Here is a 19,308-nt window from a genome sequence, read left to right as displayed (position 1 = left end):
AGGAGACGTATATATTAAAAATAGGAATGAATGCACAGCAGGAAGTATTTTTACGGGACCACAATCTCCATCCGCTAAGACTCAGTTAAGTCAGTTATTCCATCAACCACAGTGACATTTTTCTCAAACATCTCTTGAGCAAAGCGGCCCGAGTGTTTAGTTGAAGCTAATTTGGGATCCATTATCGTCCATTATGCTGTTTTGCTTTCACCAAAGAAAGATGACGCCTGGGAGGTTTTCTCTTGTGGTGTGATTCAGTTATAATAAAAGTTGACATTTAATATGTCTGGCCCTTCTTTACAGTCTTATTAGGACTTAAAACAAATATAGCCTCCAGCTCCCAAACACCCACGCTCTGACTTTTGCAATTGTTTACAAATGCATCGAACGCCTGTGTTAATTACATGTAAGCCGTACGTCAGCACCCTGTTACTTAGAACCTCAGAAAAATGTCCACACTGTGAGTCTGTGAATTCCTGTTACAGAATATCAGCATTGTGACTAAATCTGAATCCTATCAAGTTCAATTTGGTTTTGTTTTGTGCAAAGTGGAGATCCACAGTGGTTTGTAGTTGGTTTTGTTCCTCCTCAGTTTGAGGAGTTTAATGTGCGAGCACCGTGTATTGTTTGGTTCCTTCAGGGGCCTCTGACGCTACAAAAGCTTGCGCCTGGAAAACTATGCCACACAAATGAGGTACGTTGACCTGTGTGCTTCTTTCTCTGCAAAGTTTATATCAGTATTGTCAGTTGCAGCGCCTCTGTGCTCCAAGGTGACGAGATGCTATATGAGCAGATTAAATGTTTGTATATTTCAATCAAATCAAAAGCTTTTTCATGTAAAAATACAAATGATCATGTTTTATAATCAGTATTTATTTGTTGATAACATGTAAAGATATGAAATATGAAACCAAAACTAATTGAATACATGGTCATTTCATTCCTCTTGTATGACCAGTTGGGTCATCAGTGTAGTTTTGTGGGATGGGACATGTTGTGTTATATCAGCCAGTAATGTCGACGTAACAGTGTGCTGTTGATGTATTGTGACTTTGCTCTGAGGTAATTAAGATTATATTGTAATAGAGGAAATATATCTAATCAAAAGCAGATTAGAAGTGAAACAATGTGGGGAGTTCACATGCCGGAGTCGTCTAAAGAGTGCAGCTGCTCTAATTTGACATGAGCCACACATAGAAACAAAGCCTGTATAATTCAGAACAGTTTATGGGTTTATAAAAGTATGATATAAATGTATGCTGCATTTTCTGAATTGATTGGTTGTTAAGTCTTTGTTTTCATCTACTATTTTTTATTTCTTAGATATTTGATACATATTCATTTTGTCAATGAAAACAGATGAACACCTGTTGGGTTTGAGTAAACACGTCAAGCCTTCAGGGAGGTCAGGACATTTCTGACCTCAAATATTCCCAAGTGTGTGATAAATACGACATCTCTGTACATGTGTTACGCAGCATACTGAGGATTGTCTCTCTCTCTGTGTGTGTGTGTGTGTGTGTGTGTGTGTGTGTGTGTGTGTGTGTGTGTGTGTTGCCACTTAGTCTTGTGTGAGACAGGATTTGAAATAAGTGAAGACCACGATGGAGCCGTGGAAAATAGAGAGATTTAAAGTGATTTCTTTTGTGTTTTATTAAGTCGCACCGAAAGAGAAGCATTTATAACTGCAGTTATGAAAATGAAAGCTTCAAGTTCAGGTAAGCTTAATATCTAAAGTAATATATATATATGTATATATTCAGAGTGCACAACTTAGAGTATTGTAGTAGTAACCTGTAAAGTTTGGACTTGACAACTGGTATGATTTAATTTATGAACTAATGGAAGATGCAAAGATGTTAATGTCATGCAATTTTTATGTGATCTACCTTTTTAAGAATCCTGAAAAAATATACCACCAGTCTGCATCTCATTATGATTTTTTTATTTATTTGTCTGTTCTGTTTTCGTTTTTCTGACATTGCTTTATAAAATACAGTTGATTTTAATGATTTGTTATATGGCTGGCCGTAATGGTAATGCCATCTCTTATCCAAACATCTACTGCATTTGAGATATTGTAAAATGATACCCTGTCATTTTAGTGTAAAATATAATGTCTTATTGATGATGTAGTGACAGTGCAACCATTTGCTTGGACTGACGTTCGTCCTCTGCTCTTCAGTTTGTTAATATGATATTCATCACGTATGTGCTACAGAACTATTCACAGCTCAATACCTCCATAGCTGTATGCAGAGGAGTAATTAGGATGGTTTACTGACAGTCACTTAACAGCATGTTTATGATACTGATACAATCAGTGTCAAATATCAAGTAGCTCTTGGCAGTCAAAGGTTGGCTGCTGGCAGATGATAACTCTTTGAATTACATAATGCATGTCATAATGCATGTCAAGATGTCTCCTGTCCAACTGTATATCTTATCTTTTCAGAAAGGTAAAACGTTTTATAATAATTTAATCAATTTAATTTAAAAAAATTTTTTATAATATCTCATCATTGGATATTGTGTGGAAATGAGATGACGGCAGGAGGCCTGTTGAGGGTAAATGGACTGAATTCATTTTGTCATTGAGAGTTTGATGTGCAGACAGGAGGAGCCAACTATCTAACCACGACCCACTCGACCCACTTGAACCCAAGAAGTGTGATATTTGCTGCTCGCTGCTTCTGTAAATACACTTGAATACGCATGTGCAAATGTGAACATATCTTCATTAAGACAAAACTAGTTTATTTTTATGCATTTGGCTGAACTGAGAATGAGGAATACCAGTTTATCTCTGGTAGCTCCTTTTTTACTTTCCCCAACAAAGATGTGAATGTGTGAAACTGTCAGTCACCGACTCCTTGTGAAATAATTTGGTAAGTTTGATTACGCTGAATCAATCTTCTGGTAAAGATTGAGGCATTTCAGAATAAGTGCTAATATTTAATTTTAATAAATCACTAGTAATCAATAGTCTTTTAATGGAACTGGATACCACATGCTGCATTGCGTTATTTGAGTCACAAGCCAAGCTATACTGGATGCACTGTTTGTGGAAATATCCCTTTCATAAGGAACTATCGATTAGTTTTCATTGAATTTAACATTTAATTCTAATTCTAATTAAATTAAATGGGCATTAGATATTCAGTATGTCCATGAAAAAGCATGGTTATTTAATCCACAACATCTGTTTTATTTGTATGTTTTATATTTATTGATTCGATTTTTGTAAAAAGTATTGATTTCCCTGCATTTTGCACGTGTCTCAGTTTTGTATTTAGTGATATTTTCATTCATGTATTGAAATGTTTCTAATTCTGATTATTTTTGTCTCCCACAGGTCGGTGGTTCCAACACAGGCAGACAAACAGGTATCTAGTTCTTCACTCCAGTTCGGTGCTTTTCCATTTCTTAATCATACACAAACTTCTTAATGATTTTTAAATTAAATAAACCTTATGCAAATAAAGCTTTCTTGATTGTTTGTGTTGATTTTGAATATCATTTCCAGTAACAAGTATAATCAGTATCATACCTGCAGCTGAGTTTAACATTTCTGTGATGTTTCCCTCGGTTGATGTGGATCAGCAGATAGTCCTTTTCACTGAGGTCATCTTTCTTCTTCTTCTTCCACTTCCTGTGTAGATCAGCGACAGCATTAGTTGATTGTTTTAGTCCATTTTTTTTATTGTCAATTGCTTTTATTAATGGGAAGGTGTGTTTTGATTTTAAACCAATTCTTTTATCTTCTACTTAGTAATTAGGAAATGGTTTGTTTACAAGAACACTCAAACTATTTTACACAAGGTTTGACAGAAGTTGGAATTTAGGAAGCAAGAAGATAATCCATTTGGAGATGATTTTGAGTTGCATGATGGGAAAAGTACAATAGAACCCCGCTGGGGAGTAAGTAGGGGCATCTTGACATGTACACCTTCTCAATTAGCATCTAACCATATCAGTTACCATTGTGAACAAAATGCATTTTCAAATTTGAGAAATCTGCTGAACCTGTATAAACAGTTACCACCCATGAGTAACTGCATAAGTCAAGTGAATGTGGCCACTTGAGGCAGTGTTTGTCAAAGTCATACCTTGCATACTATTGGTTGGGGAATTTTGACGGGGTCATTGCACTAAGACCTAAGAGCGAGAGTGGAAATCTGAGCGCGGAGGATTTACAAGTTCACAGAAGCAGCTGGAGCACAAGACGTTTTTCATGCAGCAACAGCATATCTGAGTGAAGGCAATCGGTTTCATTGTCTACTGTTTCTAAATCAGATAATGATAAAAATGTTAACGAACAGCATTACTGTCAATAAGACACATTGAATTATTATTGACAAAGGATACAAATGACACAGTAGTAGTACTAAAATGAAAACAGACACAAACATGTCAACACCTCCAGTAAAAAGAGCAGACAAAGTCACATATGTACTAAAACATTTAAAAATAAAAAAAAATTGTGTAAATGTGTCATACCATATTTTAAGATGAACTGCGTCTTCCGTCCAATACATGGTCGGATTAAATCCAACAATTCCTCCGTGACCCTGAAGGGGAACAAGCGTACCTTGCTGTTAACCAACCACATTCTATTTAATGCCCGTCATTGTGAGCAGATGGTGTATTATTAGGAGAGCAGAGGAGGATGATGATCAAGAAGCTGGTAATATAAGAAGCTTGTTTGCACCTTTGCAACTTGAGGCTCCCTCTGGTGTTTATAAGATGCCGGTGACCCCCCACCACCAACTTCAGTAACGGTCCTCACGACCAACAAGCACTAGACCTCATCAAAAGCTAAACGTTTTCTCTCTCCGAAGTGACAAGTGATACAGTTTAACAGGAGCACACATTAAAATGTTGAAGGGCAGCGTGACAATTTACGACCTGATGCATGAACAGAGCATTTTCAATAAAGACGTAAAGGAGGAGCTTATCCTGGAGGTCAAGGACCTAGTCAGTGTGACATTTGCATCATTCCAAACACATTGGCGCTGAAATGTTATAAATATTTCAATTCGCAGTTATATAATAACCATAACAACATGTCTAGATAGTGTGAATGACACGACATATGATCAGTCTCGAGGAAAAGGTATAAAGAGTCACTCCATAGACGATCAGTATTAACACCTAACTACTAGTGTGGGTTTAGAACCAGTGGGCAACACACAAACCTTCAAGCTCGAAACTTTACCTCTGAAAAAACACAACAAATATAAGACAGAATGAAGAAAGGCATAATTACATTTCATAAATACAATAAAAGTGTTTGTGTACTTACAAGGTTAAACATGGATGCTACTGTTAATGTGAATGTATATCCATGGTGTTTGTGGCGAGCCAGTGGACTGGAATGTCACTCACCTTGGTTTGTTATCCAAAGCACAGTTGTTGCTGCTTGACAAATGAAGAAAGTGACAGACGGAGATCAAAGGCCATAAAAACACAATAAGCCTCCTGAGCATGTGGCATTTGGCCCGAGGACCGGCACAAGCCTTGTGCTATTTTTGAGTTTTGCCCTAATAAGACAGAAGATTTCCAAGCAGGAATCATGTAACCCACACGGTTGCTGAAGACAGAGGCTCATTTTATCATGTTGGTAACCACTTTAGAATTTCTTCTTCCTATTCAATGCCGTAAGAAGAGCCAATAGAAACAGAAGCTAATGGCGCTCTAACCCCACTGTTCTGGGTGAGGTGACGTTCTTGGCAAGAATGGTAAACTTGTCATCTGTGACATCTCCTCACCCTATCTAATGAACAATAAAGCTTCATAATGAATGTGACGTTAAACATCCTCATATTTTATGTGCATTAAAACAAATCTTCGCGTTAAGGGTGAGGAGATTTCTGAAACCTTGAGGAAGCGGAGCCGGGATCCATCACTCAGTCGCTCTACATTTAGGGACGGTCCCCCTCTCCCTTGTGTATGCCTTCAGAGCAATAATAAGAACAGCTGTTGGCACTGTTGTGAGAAATAATCCCTTGGCAATCCCTCCTTTCTTTTTTTAAAGGTCACTGGCACTCATTTCTTTTATTTTTTTTATAATATCTGACTTGTAAGGAGTGTGAAACACTATATCAGTGACTTTGTGAAGCTTTCCAAGGCAGAGCACAGGGTCACTGCTGTGCAAGAGCACCGTTAAAAAGCTGCATTAGTCACACCTTTGGGCTGTAGGCAATTACTGACTTAAACTTCTGCAAGAACTGAACCGACGCACAAATGTCCCTTGTTTAAAAATATGGTATCCACAAGCAGAACCACCCTCTCATCAATTTGTCTTTAATTCATAACAATAAAAATATGTATTATGACAAAAATATGTTCTCATCCTCACATCAGACAACCGATGCTATAGACATCACAGCATCCTGATTGTCCAGGAATAGTGGAATATTATACAATATTTCCAAAACCCCTAATTCCCAAAAATTCGGACGTTCCTCAACGACCTGGCTTGGAAACATCCGATAAACTGTGCTATGTTGCACCTAGAGGTCAGAAACTACTGCACAAGCACAATGCCAAGAAACATGACCGAATACAGCATGTGATTGGTCATCACATGTGATAGGCTCCTATCACTCTATATAAACAGAGCCACAAACCACCACAGGGGACAGGCACCCAAGGGTAAGTCTCACATAGTGTGTCAGCACATACAATACAATACAGGCTTCTTATCAAATATTTGGTTTAAATCGTAGAACTATTACATAAACATGTAACCCTTGTAAGTGATAACCTTTGTGATCATCATTCTTTTTTTCTCTGCCAGAAACCCCCTGCTTACCTGGAGTGCTTCAAGGTAAACACACAGTGTACCTGAGCTACTGTCCAGGACACTAATAACTTAATAGTTTACTTTAGTAACAGTGTACATGTACTAAACTCATAGTACCCTATCAACATCAATGTTTTTTTTTGTACTTTGCCAAGCCTTGTAGCTACAGTACCTCTTTATACCAGTTTTAAACCATTGGTAACAACAGTATTATTAGACACTGCAGGCGGCATCAGTAGCGGATCTTTCTATCTACTTTCCTAGAATTCAAAATAGATGACTGTTGTCTTGTTCCATCACCTGCAGTAAACCGTCAGCATGGGCGACTCGGAAATGCAGTGTTTTGGCCCCGCGGTCATTTACCTGCGGAAGCCAGAGAGAGAGCGGATTGAAGCTCAGAACATGCCGTTTGATGCTAAATCAGCGTACTTTGTGGCCGAGCCGGCTGAGATGTACCTCAAGGGTAAACTCATCAAGAAGGAGGGCGGCAAGGTCACAGTGGAGACTCATTGCGGGAAGGTGAGAATGAAAACACTTTAGTTTTGCTTTGCTTTACATGTTGTAGGCCCTGCACTATATTGAGAGGGTGAAAAGATGTTTTGAAAAGTAAAAGATAAAAATGAATTAAAGATAAAATGTCCAAATGAATTTTCAAAAAAAATTTAATCTAGAATTTGTGATTAGAAGCGAAGAGTTTAAAATCTGATGATTAATTTGACACGACAGCAAGAACCCTTGTTGGTAACTCATTTATTGCTGTTCCTCTTCTGTCTCTTTGGCAGACTCTCACTGTAAAAGACACTGAAATCCACCCCATGAACCCTCCCAAGTATGATAAGATCGAGGACATGGCCATGATGACCCACCTAAGTGAGCCGTCTGTGCTGTATAACCTCAAAGAGCGTTACGCAGCGTGGATGATCTACGTGAGTTCTATGGAGAGGAGAGATTACTTTCATATCGTATCCATGCATGCAGAAGTTTCACCAGCCTTTTGTTAACTTAGAAATTGGGATACTGTCACAGCTTTTGTGATTTTGACAGAAGAGCTCATCTGTCCACTGGACGTCTCTCAAAATGTCTCTGATGTATCCAGATGATGGCCTGCCTATTTTAAAGCAACACTATGCAACTTTTTCACCTACAAATATCAGCTTTGAATTTAGTTGGATGGTTCACTGACTTAGAACAGGCAGAATGATGCTGCTTTCATTCCCACTCCTCACCCTGAATGCAACTTTGGTGAGTGGGTAGGCATGAGTAACTGACTGTAGCAGCTTCAGTTGTCGGACCCAGTAGGTTCAAGAGTGATGATGAACTGCAGATCAGTTAAAAATATGTACAGCTCATTTAAAAACAATGTTCAGCAAAGAAACGTTCAGGAAATCTGAGATAATGAGGAAGAGCCACTGTTGAGTTTTTTTTTCAATCCAATGCAGTCAGAGCTTTCTCTCCACATGAAAACCTTGTAATCGCTCGGAACACAGAGCCCCACAGGTATAATCACAAATGTGGCTGCAGAGGGCGCTGTTTCTCAATAAGGGTTACATAGAGATGCTTTAAATATCTTTTTGTGATGAGGTCATAGGTAAGCTTTAGGGTGGTTTTTCCCCTGACGCATGCACTTTTAAAGAAATATATTCAATGAGAATACCGCCTGTCTCCACAGACCTACTCCGGGCTGTTCTGCGTCACTGTGAATCCCTACAAGTGGCTCCCAGTGTATGACTCAGTGGTTGTAGAAGGATACAGAGGAAAGAAGAGGATTGAGGCTCCACCTCACATCTTCTCCATCTCTGATAACGCCTATCAGTTCATGCTTCAAGGTATTTATACATTTTTTAATTACTATGTCTCCATAAAAGCTGCTGTACTTACAGTGGAGGAGTAAACTTGTATATTGTTTGGCTATTTTACAGACAGAGAAAACCAGTCAATTCTGATTACGTAAGTGTGAACAGTAGTAAAATAAATTATAAGAAGTGTTTTCTAATGATAATAAATTGATATTTATAATACTTTTTACACATCTTTAAACCCAGCGGAGAATCCGGTGCAGGAAAGACCGTCAACACTAAACGTGTCATCCAGTACTTTGCGACAATCGCAGTGGCTGGAGGAAAAAAAGAACATAGTGCTGGAAAAATGAAGGTTGGAGAAGTCAAACAATATTTATATGAAATCTAAAATCATGAAAAACTGAGTAAAAAGCCTACCTAATTATTTTTATGTTTAGGGGTCACTGGAAGATCAAATCATTGCCGCAAACCCTCTGTTGGAAGCTTATGGCAATGCCAAGACTGTGAGGAATGACAATTCCTCTCGTTTCGTAAGTGTTTTTCTAATTCAACTTATTGTTTGCTGTTTAGTGACAATGATCATTCAACGAGACAGAATTTAGATTTTAATGTTAACCTGTTTCTGCACAGGGAAAGTTCATCAGAATTCATTTTGGCTCAACTGGAAAGCTGGCTTCAGCTGATATTGAAACATGTAAGGTGAAAATACATAGCGCAACATATTTTCATTGTGTGGTCAACTTCTTCAGGGGTGATGTTCCTCAATTGTTAATAACTTAAACCCACATAGATCTGCTGGAGAAGTCTCGAGTGACGTTCCAGCTGTCTGCTGAGAGGAGCTACCACATCTTCTACCAGCTCATGACGGGTCACAAACCTGAGATCATAGGTGTGAAATCAACTTTTATTCTTTGTCTTCCTAGAGTGATATTGTATGTGTTCTGATTTATTTTGTATCAACCATTTTTATTTATTTTTCTGCAGAGGCTCTGCTGATCACCACAAATCCATATGACTATCATATGATCAGTCAGGGTGAAATCGCTGTCAAGAGTATCGATGACATTGAAGAATTCATTGCCACTGATGTAAGGATGACTTTACTATGATTTTCAAATTTACTTCTATAACAAATCAGATTTATGATCACTTAAATGATTCCTGTTTTTATTCCTTACACAAAGTTACCAATTCATTACAGCAATGAATCCTAGTTTTAATAAGCTTTGTAGGTTGTTCTTTTGTCATTGAGGGTTTGATCCCATTAAAAGGTTATTTTTTTTGTCTGTTACCGATGCTAGAGAGAGAAAGACATGATAAATCCACACATGTCTTTATTTAGAAAAACTGTAAGTGTGTTCACCTAGGAAGTCCAGATGTGATTTGTGTTATAAGGGATTACATGTACCCTGTGATGTTAGTTTTGACAAAGCATTGCTAAATATTTGTGGAGGCAGGGGGCAGCAATGAGAGTTTATTCTACAGAACAACAGAAGCTTTTCTTCCAAACCTTCTCTTTTTATCACAGACTGCCATCGATATCCTGGGTTTCACTTTAGAAGAGAAAAACGGCATATTCAAGCTGACTGGAGCTGTGATGCATCACGGAAACATGAAATTTAAGCAGAAGCAGCGTGAAGAGCAGGCTGAGCCAGACGGCAGTGAGGGTAAGAAACCCACACACCATGAGCTTCTATAGTGTAGCACAGGTTTTGATTAGTGAATTAATGAATAGGTACATTGACGACGTAACCTCAGTATTATGGATTTTAACCATTACTTGGTGATCTGTTTTTTAGTGGCAGATAAAATCGCCTACCTCATGGGCCTGAACTCTGCTGATGTGCTCAAAGCTCTTTGCTATCCCAGAGTGAAGGTTGGGAACGAGTTTGTGACCAAAGGTCAAACTGTCAATCAGGTAGGTGGAGATAAAAAGGAGGAAAGAGGAGATGAAATTAATTTAGACACCACAAATGTGTTTTTCAAATATCTCGGGTCCTCTTTTATGCTGATGATAGTCTTCTTAATTAATTTTGAGAAAAGCCTCTTATTAAGGTTCTTTAAGCGATATCCCTTGCTTTATCCAATTAATATAGAAGCATGTTTTGTTCATTTTAACAGTATAATTCTTAATGTTTTACAATATTTTTGTAAAATCAGGTCAACAATTCCGTCAGTGCTCTCTGCAAGTCTATCTATGAGAAAATGTTCTTGTGGATGGTCGTCAGAATCAATGAGATGCTGGACACCAAGCAGTCAAGAAGCTCTTTTATCGGTGTCCTGGATATTGCTGGCTTTGAAATCTTTGATGTAAGTCTGTTTGGCTGATGGGACAAAATCTTACGAGGCTTCATTTAAATCATTTTGATTAACATTTTCATATTGAAGTCAAAATGGACCAAATCTAAGATAATTCATATTTTGATATTCATTTTGTTTTAATTTTTTTGACATATTCACCTGTTTAGTACAACAGCTTGGAGCAGCTTTGCATCAACTTCACCAATGAAAAACTGCAACAGTTTTTCAACCACCACATGTTTGTCCTGGAGCAAGAAGAGTACAAGAAAGAGGGAATTGAATGGGAGTTCATTGACTTTGGTATGGATCTGGCCGCCTGCATTGAGCTTATTGAGAAGGTGAGGAACTTGCTTTATGTTCACAAATATAGAAAACTGTCTGATGACTCAAAGGTTTTTTGTTTTAAATAATAATAATAATTTCTTCATTACAGCCAATGGGCATCTTCTCCATCCTTGAAGAGGAGTGCATGTTCCCCAAGGCGTCAGACATGACCTTCAAGAACAAACTGTACGACCAGCATCTTGGTAAAAGCAAATCCTTTGAGAAACCAAAACCTGCCAAAGGCAAAGCTGAGGCCCACTTCTCACTGGGACACTATGCTGGCAATGTTGATTACAATGTTACTGGCTGGTTGGAGAAGAACAAAGACCCCCTGAACGACTCAGTGGTTCAGCTCTACCAGAAGTCTGGAGTCAAACTGCTGGCTCTACTCTACGCATCACACGCCGCATTAGATGGTAAGGATCATGTCTATAAGAACAAATCTGGAGGTGTCCATTTGTCTACAGCTTAAGACAGTCCAAGACAAAATACTTGTTGATGTATATTACTGAAATTCTATTTTCATGTAACAGCTGAAAGTAGTGGTAAAAAGGCCGGGAAGAAGAAGGGTGGGTCTTTTCAGACAGTATCTGCTTTGTTCAGGGTAAGAACCACAATTAACACCCTAAAGACACAAGTGAACAGCAATATGTGAACCATTATAAACCTGAATGCTACTAAAAAGGTTCTTCTTCATCTGTATTTCAGGAGAATTTGGGGAAGCTGATGACTAACCTGAGGAGCACTCATCCTCATTTTGTACGTTGTTTGATTCCAAATGAATCAAAGACTCCAGGTAATACCACTATCAGGATTAATTTATGCATTTAGAAGGACTCCTGTCACATGTGACACCGAACTGGATTTCACATGTCTTTAAGGTCTTATGGAGAACTTCCTGGTCATCCACCAGCTCAGGTGTAATGGTGTGCTGGAAGGAATCAGGATCTGCAGGAAAGGTTTCCCCAGCAGAATCCAATATGGTGACTTCAAGCAGAGGTGACTACTAATGATGAAAACTTGTTTTTAATTGATTGTCTCATAAGAAATTATTAATTAATCATCAATTTCCCTCAAATCAGATACAAAGTATTGAATGCCAAAGTCATCCCTGAGGGACAGTTCATTGACAACAAGAAGGCTTCAGAGAAACTCTTGGGCTCTATTGATGTCGACCAAACTCAGTACAAGTTTGGACACACAAAGGTAATCCATTCTTCCGTTAAGGGTGTTTTTATTTACAGCAAACCTGATTCTGTAGAAGAACATCATGTAAAGTAATACTATATTACAGGTGTTCTTCAAAGCTGGTCTTCTGGGAACTCTGGAGGAAATGAGAGATGAAAAACTTGCTATTCTGGTCACAATGACTCAAGCGCTCATCAGAGGTTTCCTCATGAGGACAGAGTTTGTCAAGATGTGTGAGCGCAGGTGCTGTTGACATTTTTACTTTTAACACGTCATTTTTAAGTCACATATTTGTTTGCTGAATATTAAATATATCTTTTAATTTTTTTTTAAACTCCTTTGATCATTCCCAGGGAGGCAATTTATGCTATTCAGTACAACATCCGCTCATTCATGAATGTCAAAACCTGGCCATGGATGAAAGTGTACTTCAAGATCAAGCCTCTGCTTAAGAGTGCAGAGACTGAGAAAGAGATGGCCAACATGAAAGTGAACTTTGAAAAGACCAAAGAGGAGCTAGCGAAGGCTCTGGCCAAGAAGAAGGAACTGGAAGAGAAGATGGTTTCTCTGCTGCAGGAGAAGAATGATCTCTTGCTTCAAGTGCAGTCAGTAAGTATGATCACCCTGCTCTTTGTGTCTGTTTCTAATTAATATCCTCAACAATCCCCTACTTGCTTGATTTTACTTTTAGGAAGGTGAAACCCTCGCAGATGCTGAGGAAAGGTGTGAGGTGCTCATTAAATCAAAGATCCAGCTTGAGGCCAAAGTCAAAGAGACGTCTGAGAGACTGGAGGATGAGGAGGAAATGAATGGTGAGTTGACTGCAAAGAAGAGGAAGCTGGAGGACGAATGCTCCGAGCTGAAGAAAGACATTGACGACTTGGAGCTCACGCTGGCCAAGGTGGAAAAGGAGAAACATGCCACTGAGAACAAGGTGATGGTCATAACTTCAGTTTATTAAACAATGAACATTTTAGATGCTGTGTACTTTGATCAAATATTAAACATTTATTAAAACCCTTTAGGTTAAAAACCTGGTGGAGGAAATGACTTCTCAAGATGAGACCATTGTAAAGTTGTCAAAAGAGAAGAAAGCCCTCCAAGAGGCTCATCAGCAGACCCTGGATGATCTGCAGGCAGAGGAAGACAAAGTCAACACTCTGACGAAGGCTAAAGTGAAGCTGGAGCAGCAAGTGGACGATGTGAGTTATAATAACAAACTGGGATTTCAGTCTTCGTGAAAAAGAAATAAGAATTAACTAAAAACTAAATTAACTATTAATTATTATTAACTAAAACAGCTTGAAGGTTCTCTGGAGCAAGAAAAGAAGCTTCGTATGGACCTTGAACGAGCCAAAAGGAAGCTTGAGGGAGATCTCAAGCTGGCCCAGGAAACCGTCATGGATCTGGAGAACGACAAGCAGCAGGCTGACGAGAAAATAAAGAAGTGAGTGAAATAGCAGTCATGTAAACAGTGAAGTCGTGTTTGACCCAACTAGGTTTGTCTGGAGGTACTGAAGCAATAGTAAAATTCTCCTTTCATCAAAAAGCACAAACTCAGAGTACTTTTTAGATGCTCTTCTACAAATTTAAAGGATACTACTTCATTATGAAAACTGATTATATCAATGTTTTTACGATTAACAGCAAATCATGATCAGAGTCGGTAGAAATCTAATTTCCATGTTGTACAATTTGTTTAATATTTTTTTTCCCAATGTTTATGAAATGTTTATCTTCACAGGAAGGACTTTGAAACAAGCCAGCTTCTGAGCAAGATTGAGGATGAACAATCACTTTCTGTTCAGCTTCAGAAGAAGATTAAAGAACTTCAGGTTGACACAGTTTTTCAATAGCTTCTAACACTGACTGCACTGACGTCAGATGGCCCAGATGTGTTTGACTTGTGGAAAGGATATTAGAATGTGGTTGTGTTCATCTGTGTTTTTGAAAATATTAGGCTCGTATTGAGGAGCTGGAGGAGGAGATCGAGGCTGAGAGAGCTGCTCGGGCCAAGGTGGAGAAGCAGAGGTCTGATCTCTCCAGGGAACTTGAAGAGATCAGCGAGAGGCTGGAAGAGGCCGGAGGAGCGACATCTGTTCAAATCGAGATGAACAAGAAGCGCGAGGCCGAGTTCCTGAAGCTGCGTCGTGATCTTGAAGAGTCCACCCTACAGCACGAGGCCACGGCTGCAGCTCTGCGCAAGAAGCAGGCTGACAGCGCGGCGGAGCTGGGAGAGCAGATCGATAACCTCCAGAGAGTCAAACAGAAGCTGGAGAAAGAGAAAAGTGAATTCAAGATGGAGATCGACGACCTAAGCACTAACATGGAGGCTGTTGCCAAAGCAAAGGTAAAGTTAAAACCTTAAAAACCTCAGCTCTCTCAGAATTAGATGATGTTGCTTTACTTCATCAACACGTTTTTTTGTTTATTTAAGGGCAATCTGGAGAAGATGTGTCGTACTCTTGAGGATCAATTGAGTGAGCTGAAGAGCCGAAATGACGAAAATGTTCGTCAATTGAATGATATTGGTCTTCAAAGGGCAAGAATGCAAACAGAGAATGGTAGGGAACAAAATTGTATTGTTTTCTAATGCCAATAAGTCTTATTTGTCTTTCAATGGCAAAATTGCATTAGGATTACTTTTTAATTTGCTGTTGCGTCTTAGGTGAATTCAGTCGCCAACTGGAGGAGAAAGAAGCCCTGGTTTCTCAGCTAACACGTAGCAAGCAAGCTTACACTCAGCAGATTGACGAGCTCAAGAGACACATTGAAGAGGAAGTTAAAGTATGTGCACATGAAAAACACAGTCTCCGGAGATATGCAGTGTGGCATGACTAAAAAAGTTTTACGTTTGAAGTGAGATAGATAAAGAATCTCATTAATGAAAAAAAAAATGTTTCGTTGTCAGGCCAAGAACGCCCTGGCTCATGCTGTGCAGTCATCCCGTCATGACTGCGACCTGCTCAGAGAGCAGTATGAAGAGGAGCAGGAGGCCAAGTGTGAGCTGCAGCGAGGGATGTCCAAGGCCAACAGCGAGGTGGCTCAGTGGAGAAGCAAATACGAGACTGATGCCATTCAGCGCACTGAGGAGCTGGAGGAGGCCAAGTAATGGACAGTCCTGAAGTCACACTTGTTTCCACATGTATCCACAAGTTTTCATAAACCCATTTACTATCGTTTCTAACAGGAAAAAGCTTGCTCAGCGTCTTCAGGATGCGGAGGAATGCATCGAGGCTGTGAATGCTAAATGTGCCTCTCTGGAAAAGACAAAACAGAGACTGCACGCTGAAGTGGAGGACCTGATGATCGATGTGGAGAGAGCCAACGCTCTGGCTGCTAACCTCGACAAGAAGCAGAGGAACTTTGACAAGGTTAGACTGTTTTATTTCTTCTTAGTGCTTTATAATGAAGGCCACTGAATTATGTATTGCCGAAAAAACATTGGTCTTCTTCATGTTTTCAGGTTCTTGCAGACTGGAAGCAGAAGTATGAGGAGAGCCAGGCGGAGCTGGAGGGATCTCTGAAGGAGGCTCGTTCTTTGAGCACAGAGATGTTCAAGATGAAAAATTCATATGAAGAAACTCTGGATCACCTGGAGACTCTGAAGAGGGAGAACAAGAACCTGCAACGTATGAAACGTTTTTAGAAAGCACTTTCCTTTTTACACTAAGGGTATCGAACTTTAGGAAAGCCATTTCAAATGCTTTGTATAAAAGGAAAGGTTACGAAGAGTGTGCCCCACAGTGGGTCAACAGGCTTACTGTGTATGGACTGTGACGTTATATTAACATCATCTGTACAGCCGTATGTTACAGTTTTTGTAAGTGAACAAGTGCAGAGTACTGTTTATTTAAATAGATATATGTATTATATCATTAATATAACACTTTCTTAAACAACATATACACTATGTTTCTTACAGAGGAGATCTCGGATTTAACTGAGCAACTTGGTGAGACTGGAAAAACCATTCATGAATTGGATAAAGCCAAAAAGACTGCAGAAATAGAGAAGTCTGAACTCCAAACTTCACTTGAAGAGGCAGAGGTACTGTCGAACAAAAAACCTCTTCTAAAAAATCCACTTTAATATTAGAGGACCTGTTCAACATAAATTTGTTTTGTGTCCAAGGCTACCCTAGAGCATGAGGAGTCCAAGCTTCTCCGCATTCAGCTGGAGCTCACCCAAGTCAAGAGTGAAATTGACAGGAAACTTGCTGAGAAGGACGAGGAGATCGAGCAGATCAAGAGGAACAGCCAGAGAGTGATGGAGACCATGCAGAGCACGCTGGACGCTGAGATCAGGAGCAGGAACGATGCCCTGAGAATCAAGAAGAAGATGGAGGGAGACCTGAATGAGATGGAGGTTCAGCTGAGCCATGCCAACCGCCAGGCAGCTGAATCCCAGAAACAGCTGAGAAACGTGCAGGGGCAGCTCAAGGTATGGTGGAGGGTCAAAGAAAACTGTAAGTGAAGCTCACTTTAGTACAACTGCAGTGTAAATGTGTTTTTACGATTTATTTAGGATGCACTACTGCACCTTGATGAAGCGATCAGAGGTCAGGAGGAAATGAAGGAGCAGGTGGCCATGGTGGAGCGCAGGAACAACCTGATGCTGGCTGAGATCGAGGAGCTCAGAGCTGCACTGGAGCAGACGGAGAGAGGCCGCAAAGTGGCTGAACAGGAGCTGATTGATGCCAGCGAGCGCGTGGGACTGCTGCACTCTCAGGTAAATAAAGGTTCAAGCAGCATGAGACACCTAGCAACCTAAAAATTACGATATACCATATAATGAATAATGTTATTCCATCAGAACACCAGCCTCATCAACACCAAGAAGAAGTTGGAGGCTGACCTCATTCAGATCCAGGGTGAAGTGGAGGATTCTGTTCAGGAAGCAAGAAATGCTGAAGACAAGGCCAAGAAGGCCATCACTGATGTGAGTCATCCTAACATGGGTTTATATAGTGGCCATTTCTCACATTGAAGTTCTTTGAGAGGTTAAACAATCTGAAATTCTTCAAAATTTCAGGCAGCCATGATGGCAGAGGAACTGAAGAAGGAGCAAGACACCAGCTCTCATTTGGAGAGGATGAAGAAGAACATGGAGGTGACAGTGAAGGACCTGCAGCACCGCCTGGATGAAGCTGAGAATCTGGCCATGAAGGGCGGCAAGAAGCAGCTCCAGAAACTGGAGGCTAGAGTAAGTGGCACAGAGACATACCAATTCATATTTACTACAAGAGGATGACATTTTAACTTTTAAATCATTGAATTGTTCTTCATTCAAGGTTCGTGAACTGGAGGCTGAAGTAGATACTGAACAGAGGCGCGGTGCTGATGCTATCAAGGGAGTGCGGAAATTTGAGAGAAGAGTAAAGGAACTCAGTTATCAGGTCAACTACAATTTTATACACTAATAATTAAATTACTACAAATACCATAAATCATAATAGTCTGCGGTTATTAAGACAGTTTACTCATGGTTGTCATTTCTGATTTGCAACAGACTGAGGAGGACAAGAAGAACGTTTCCAGACTTCAGGATCTGGTGGACAAGCTGCAGCTCAAAGTGAAATCCTACAAGCGACAAGCTGAGGAGTCTGTGAGTACACTTAATACTCATAATGACACGTGTCATGCAAACGTCAGACTGCACATTTTGACTTCACTGTGCCCCATACAACAGGAGGAGCAGGCCAACACCCATCTGTCCAGGTACAGGAAGGTTCAGCACGAGATGGAGGAGGCTCAGGAGCGAGCCGACATCGCCGAGTCTCAGGTCAACAAGCTGAGGACCAAGAGTCGGGAAATCGTCAAGGTAAAAATCTGACTTTAATAACTTTTGCACAAGTGCTCATTTCAGCAAATTTTGATTATCCGGCCAAATGTTTTATATTCCCCCCCCCCCCCCCCTCTCATTACAGTCCAAGGATGCGGAGGAGTGAGGAGGAACGTCACACAGTAACAAGAAGTCATAAAATATGAGAGTCTTGTTACTCGTTCACTTTAGCATGTTAAGCATGTTGGCTGTGATATAAAAAAAAGCAATAAAAGATAGATAGAGTGCATCTTTTTTGTCCTTCTAATCATTTGTAAATGACTGATTTACTGTTTAAATATTAAGTTTTCAGGTAATTACACTATGAATCAGTGTGTAACCAAGGACACACAAATAAGTTACAAGGACATGGCGCGATGTTAAACAGACAATATCTGCTACAAACAATAGATATTTAGATTATTCATTTTAAATAAACGTAGGAGGATTGTGAAATAACATTTTTAATAAATGTCTACATTGACACCAAGTATTGAAAGTATATGTGGTGCCGCAATAGTTTTATTTCAATATTAGAACCCTCAATTATCATAAAAACTCAAAAGGTCTTATGTCTGTCCGGTCTGGGCTACTGTATAAAAACATGGCAGCCTCCAAAGAGAGGATCTGCTCCCGATGTAAATACAAAGTTCTTGAAAATAAAAGCCCATTCTAGAGTAAAAAATCAACAAGAATTTTGACATTTGAGATGAAACACACTAGTGAAAACATCACTAGTATTATTTTACATTCAATTTCTGCCATTAGATCTCTTTCACCTAAATCTAACACACTGTACCTTTAACTTCATACAGCCTTTGATTCTAGAACACACAATGTGGGCAGGGAGGCTGAACGTATCTGTATCTATCTATATGAAATAATGCTTTATGTAATGTGCACCCCTCTCAAACAATATATGATGCACAATCCTCATTCAGTTTTTAAAAATATTTAGGAGGGAAGCTCTCTGATGAGGAAGTAACTTGTGCTGCTGGACCATGTGCTGAACTCACCTCTGGTACACGGCCTGCGTTTAAATCTGGCACCGGGCAGCTCATCATG

At 39.6% G+C, this 19,308-nt stretch overlaps 1 protein-coding gene across 1 annotated transcript; it reads left to right on the top strand.

Annotated features, from left to right (window-relative positions):
- Positions 1-6,801: 6,801 nt before the first annotated feature.
- On the top strand, positions 6,802-18,470 carry LOC128454253 (myosin heavy chain, fast skeletal muscle). Its single transcript, XM_053437597.1, has 40 exons — positions 6,802-6,832; positions 7,115-7,327; positions 7,591-7,734; positions 8,478-8,634; positions 8,728-8,755; positions 8,851-8,959; positions 9,045-9,137; positions 9,238-9,301; positions 9,398-9,496; positions 9,592-9,695; positions 10,136-10,274; positions 10,407-10,525; positions 10,768-10,917; positions 11,076-11,246; positions 11,342-11,648; positions 11,766-11,836; positions 11,941-12,028; positions 12,114-12,231; positions 12,315-12,438; positions 12,527-12,663; positions 12,774-13,029; positions 13,112-13,354; positions 13,446-13,622; positions 13,722-13,867; positions 14,165-14,255; positions 14,381-14,770; positions 14,858-14,984; positions 15,089-15,207; positions 15,332-15,528; positions 15,611-15,794; positions 15,887-16,052; positions 16,346-16,470; positions 16,555-16,863; positions 16,948-17,151; positions 17,236-17,361; positions 17,455-17,625; positions 17,714-17,818; positions 17,932-18,027; positions 18,112-18,243; positions 18,350-18,470. The coding sequence occupies exons 2-40, from the start codon at positions 7,127-7,129 to the stop codon at positions 18,368-18,370; spliced, it is 5,808 nt and encodes a 1,935-aa protein (XP_053293572.1). The 5' UTR covers positions 6,802-6,832; positions 7,115-7,126; the 3' UTR covers positions 18,371-18,470.
- Positions 18,471-19,308: the final 838 nt, after the last annotated feature.

The sequence above is a fragment of the Pleuronectes platessa genome, chromosome 2, assembly GCF_947347685.1.
Source record: "Pleuronectes platessa chromosome 2, fPlePla1.1, whole genome shotgun sequence".
Classification (NCBI taxonomy): domain Eukaryota; kingdom Metazoa; phylum Chordata; class Actinopteri; order Pleuronectiformes; family Pleuronectidae; genus Pleuronectes; species Pleuronectes platessa.
This window is presented reverse-complemented; position numbering and strand designations above follow the sequence as displayed.